Here is a 5,526-nt window from a genome sequence, read left to right on the forward strand (position 1 = left end):
GATAGGCAGTGGAAAGCGGTAGGGGCAAAATCCGGTGCTGTTTGGAGCGCGACCTACGCCAGCCGCCAACAACCGTCGAGCTTAGGGTGCAGAGTTGCGGAGGAGTCCGCGGCGAGTGAGTGGGGACAAAGTGGGCGAGGGTTTTCTTTTTCATGATGCATGTGTGAGTGAACACACACGGTTCGCAGAGGCGACGGAGATGAATCGTGTGCGATAGTAAATCACCGAGATTGAATAGGAATCCAAATTTCCTTTGTCCTTCATCCATGAGTTTTTTTCTACGATGAACATAAACCCTGCTAATCACCGTATTCAAATTTGACACTTTTCCGGGTTCATTTACAATATTTAGGGGATTATGTGCATTTCGTAGGCATTAATGCACATAATTAAAATTCAGACAATCGGTGCATGAAAGGGTGCACAAGAACGGTCTGGAAAAACCATAGTCGTGGTATTTAGTAATTTCTCAAGCCTTTTACAAGGAATGGGCAGAGATTTCAATGGAATGTGTGGCAATTCTATAACACCCCATTTGTAACACTTCCATATTTTGGCAATATATCCAACTTTGAACATGATCAATTCCATTTTGGGCTCCTTCATTTTGGGTCATTTTGTTGTTTTCTTTCAAGCATTATTGTTGGTTGCCATGTCATCATCATATAGTGCATATTCATTTCATGCCATCCTTGTCATATTGCATTTTATTCTTACTATGTCCTGGCATCACGGTCATTGTGTGGTCGTTTTGCCTCTTGTCTTTTACATGCTCAAAATATGCCTTGAGGTGTGTCGGGGTGATGAACTACAGGCAGGCAATGGAACCCGGATCCTTTTCAAAAACAACGGGGCCAGCATCGCCCCTCTATCCAGCTCGCACTGGGCCGGGTCGCTCAACCCGGCCAAGTCGCTCAACCCGGCCAGGCTCCTCAACTCAGCCCCAACAACCAACTCAAGATTTCCCCAACAAGCCAGCTCCACCCTTGGCGTGTTCTCCAACCCGGTCAAGGGTCAGCGGCCGTCCCATCCCGGCCGTACGATGGGATGAGTCTCCACCAACTGATGACCAAAGCCATAGTGCCCCGCCCATGGCTCTGGTCAGCCGGGCGAGGCAATAGTGCCCCCACCTACCCGCTGACCAGGGCCGGCATGGCAATAGTGCGCCCGTCGTCACCCATGACGCCAGCAAGCGGCGACCTGACGGACCGCCACTGTAGCTGACTCGACTCGGCCACGCCTTGAAGATCGACAAGACGGCGCACAGTGCCCCTAGGCGCATGGGGCTCGTGCCCGGGGAACCCGGTGAGAGCTGGCACCCGGCGGGTCCCAGCACCGGGTTCCTGGTCACTGAAAATCCGGCTCTACGGCCTTGTAACATTACCATTTGTACCCCTGGGGGGTGGACCTATAAAACCCCCAGGAGCCCTCATGCATAGGGGCAACTCTTTCACTCGCACGGGCGATCACCCACACCTAGAAACCAACACCCGGGGAGAGGGAGCTGCCTAAGCCTTGGCCAGCCTTCCTTCTTCCTCCATACAGCTCTAGGAGCAACCCTATACTGTTACATATAAACCACACTCGGCAGGACTAGGGGTGTTATCTCTCCGGAGAGCCCCGAACCTGGGTATGTCTTGCGTCCCGCGCTCGCTCATGCCGACCTCGCCTCTGGAGCCCACCAGTGCCCTTGAGCCTCCTCTCTTTAGCCATCCCATGGCATCTGCCGTGCGCCCACCACGACAGTTGGCGCTCACTGTGGGGCAGCTCGAGGTCCTGGCCGGGAGCATGCTTCAGACGGGGCTCCTCTCCGACTCCGACGAGCCCGTCACGCTGGCAGACGACGTCATTGACGCACTCGCCACCTCCTTCGCCGCGCTGCGCATCTCTGACGCGCCTGCGGCCGACGAGTACCCTAGTGAGGTACTTGACTTTTCCGACTCCCCATTTTCCGCAGGCAGTGGCGCTCCCGCCGGGGCGATGGACCTCCGAGTGGAGGATTTCTTCACCGACACCAGCACCGCTTCTTCGTCCAGCGCAGCGAGGAAGGCTGCTGAAGCAAGGGCCGCAGCCGAGCGGGCTAGCCCGCTCAACCCGCTGCGTGCCACGATGTAGAGCCTTCGCGTCCCCATCGGCACCAACATCGACGCCTCCGACATCGCCGAGGCCCGGACTCGCCTCGACGAGGACCGGCAGCGCCTGCTGGACCTCACCGAGATGCTCGCTGCCACGCAGCGCCGCCTCGACTCCACTCAGCTGGAGCACAATGCCGCCTACGACTTCACGCCGGACGTGCCCGAGCCAAGCCGGGTCGCCTACGTGCGTGCCCGGGGCAGCGCGATCGGGCGCGGCTTCAGCGCCATCCCCCCCATCTACGAAACTCCCGTGACGAACATGCGTGCTGTCCAGGCAGCCATGGTCGGCCTGGACCAGCTCGCGGGCGAAGAGCTGCACGACCGCCTCAAGAGGGTGAACGACCTCCTCGTTGCGGCCAACACGTAGCAGGACCGCCTCAACCAGCTCGCCAAGCCGGCCGGATCCGGCTCCGCCGCGTCGCTGGACCCGGCCACTTCCAGCACGCGGCGTCCTCGCCACTCGGCGAGGCGCACTCCGGCCGCACCCGGACCCGGCGCAACCCCGCCCCGACGACCGCCGGCGGCATGGGCGACGAGCCGGCCTCAGAGGTCCGACGCTGACTCGACCCTCTGCTCCAACCCAGCCAGCGTCCGACTGGAGGCGACCCGGCCCCCCACGGCGCGGTCACCGACCGGCTGGGCCCGCGCACCATCAACAACAGCGACGGTCGTCACCACCTCGACTGACTCACCCTCTCCCAAGAGCTGGAGGAGACCGGTCCCGTCGGGCCGGCGTGCTTCTGGCCACGCATCCGAGGTGAGCCCTTCACCAAAGGGTTCACGCTCCCCCACGACACACCCAAGTACAATGGCACCGTGAAGCCGGAGGACTAGCTCACCGACAACACCACTGCCATCGGCATCGCCGGCGGTAACCGCCGCCTCGCCGTGCGCTACGCGCCTCTCATGCTCCAGGGGTTGGCCCGCACCTGGTTGAACAGTCTGCCGGAGGGCAGCATCAACGCATGGGTCGACTTCAAGCAAGCCTTCGTGCGCAACTTCACCGGCAAGTACAAGTGACCCGGCTGCCCCAATCAGCTCGCCATGTGTGTGTAGGGTCCAGCGGAGACCGGCCGCGAGTACCTCGCACGCTAGACCGAGCTCCAGAACAGCTACGAGGCCGTCCACGAAGTCCAAGCAATCCAATATTTCCTCAACGAGTGTCGGGACGGCACCCTCCTCAAGCACAAGCTCTTGCGCTCCGCGCCGGCCACCATGGCCGTGCTCATGGTGACGGCGGACAAGTACGTCAACGTCGACTCCGCCATGAAGATTCAGGTGGAGCTGGACGAAGCCGGCAAGGCTAAGCCGGTTCACCCCCGAAGCCGGCCGATGAAAGCAGCCGGCAACAGCACAACCATCAGAACAACAAGCGCAAGGCCGACTAGCCGGCCCAGCTCTACGACAACCGGCTCGTCGCGGCCGCCGAGTAGGCGCCCGCGGCCGACCCGGCCGCCAAGCGCCGGCAGACCGGCAAGACGACGTGGCAACCCGCCATGAGTTTCGAGGAGATGCTCGACGCTCCCTGCAAGCACCACAGCGGCGCGAGGCCGTCCAATCACACGCTCCGGTAGTGTGCCTTCACCAAGCGCATCACGAGGGGCGACATCCCGCCGCCTCTGGCCCTGGCTCCGGGAGCATGGCAGCCGCCTCTGGCCCTGGCTCCGGGAGCATGGCAGCCGCCTCCGCCTCCACCGCCGCCACCGGCCGGTGGCGCAATGCGCGACGACCCCTACCCGGCCCAGAATGCGACCTACGTCGTCTTCACCAGCCTCGGCGACGACAAGCGCAGCGAGCGCTTCCTTCGGTAGGAGGTAAAACACCGTCATCCCGGCCAAGACGGAATACATGCACTGGTCGGAGTGCCCGGTCACCTGGACCCGGGAGGACCACCCGGCCGTCATGCCGAACCCGGGTGGTCATGCCCTTGTCCTCGACCCCACCATCGTCACGCCCCGGCGCACGTGCAAGTTCTCCCGGGTTCTCATCGACGGCGGCAGCAGCATCAACATCCTGTACCGCGACACCATGACCAAGCTCGGCCTCGAGGCCAAGGACCTGGAGCCAACCCGGACGATTTTCCACAGCATCGTTTCTGGCTTCTCCTGCTCCCCGATCGGCCGGATCCGGCTCGACCTATTCGGCGACAGCAGCCACTTCCGACGCGAGCCGATCTGGTTCGAGGTGGTGGACCTGTCCAGCGCGTATCATGCGCTGCTGGACCGGCCCGCGCTCGCCAAATTCATGGCAGTTCCCCACTATGCCTACCTGAAGATAAAGCTGCCGGGTCCGAAGGGCCTCATCACCGTCACCGATGACTACCGCAAGTCCATAGAGTCCGCCCGAGACGGCGCCAAGCTGGCCGAGTCGCTGGTTGTAGCCGAGGAGCGGCGCCAGCTCGACCGGATCGTTGCCTTGGCCCAAGAGGCGTCGACCGCACCGATCCCGGCCGAGGACCCGGCCGACAAGACCTCGTTCAAGCCCTCCAAGGAGACCAAGAAGGTGAAGCTAAACCCGGAAGATCCCAGCTGTAGCAAGTACGTTGTCATGGGCAGCCGGCTCGACAACAAATAGGAAGGCAAGCTCGTCGACTTCCTCCGTGAGAATCGGGATATTTTCGCATGGACCCCAAAGGACATGCCAGGTATCCCGAGGAAGTACACCGAGCACAAACTCCACGTCCTCAAGGACGCCAAGCCCATCTGTCGGTGGGAAATGACACCTATGGGATCACAAGAATCCCTACTATGCTTGCCGGGGCGCGGGGTTATGAGAAGAGCAGGATCAGCAGTCAACACAAGGATCGTTTACCCAGGTTCGGGCCGCGAGGATGCGTAATACCCTAGTCCTGCTTTGGTGTGTATTTGAGAGAGTTCTTGAGCTCTCAAACTAGCTATGGTGGCTGCGTAGTTTAAAAGAGCCGAATCCCTCTCCATTATGCCATGGGCCTCCTTTTATAGTCGAAAGGGACTGCCACAGTGGCACACAGGAGGTGGAAAGGCCTACAGTACTGTGAGCTTATCGCCCGTATTATAGGACAAGACGCATTTAATGCGTCGCTTAGGTGTCCCCTTGCTTTATCGGGGACGGGGAGCGAGGCCCGTCCCGTCCGTCGCCGCTCCTCTTCGCTTCAACACGCGCCCTGGCCAGCGACGCATGCGGCGCCACATAGGCAGGCAAGCAGCTTCACGAAGATCTGCATGCCGCCACGCAGGCACTTGCTAATCTGGCCTGCAAGCTGCATGTTGCCACGCAGGTGCCAGCCCAACTGGTCGGGCTGGCAGCTGCATGCGAACGGCGGCAGAAACTTGGCTGGTGCGGGCCTAACAATGGCCCCGCTGATATCCTCGGCAAGGGCCTTGCCTGGGTCCCGGCAAGGGTGTTGCCGTGG

At 61.0% G+C, this 5,526-nt stretch overlaps 1 protein-coding gene across 1 annotated transcript; it reads left to right on the plus strand.

The window, feature by feature from the left end:
• Positions 1–4,163: 4,163 nt before the first annotated feature.
• Positions 4,164–4,709, plus strand: LOC109771832 (uncharacterized). The gene has a single exon (XM_020330525.1). It carries the CDS (start codon positions 4,164–4,166, stop codon positions 4,707–4,709), a length of 546 nt encoding a protein of 181 aa, XP_020186114.1.
• Positions 4,710–5,526: the final 817 nt, after the last annotated feature.

The sequence above is a fragment of the Aegilops tauschii genome, chromosome 4, assembly GCF_002575655.3.
Source record: "Aegilops tauschii subsp. strangulata cultivar AL8/78 chromosome 4, Aet v6.0, whole genome shotgun sequence".
NCBI lineage: Eukaryota > Viridiplantae > Streptophyta > Magnoliopsida > Poales > Poaceae > Aegilops > Aegilops tauschii.

What these genes read in the sequence shown, in the direction of transcription:
- LOC109771832 (XM_020330525.1), top strand. Translation starts at nt 4,164, where the DNA reads ATGACCAAGCTCGGCCTCGAGGCCAAGGACCTGGAGCCAACCCGGACG.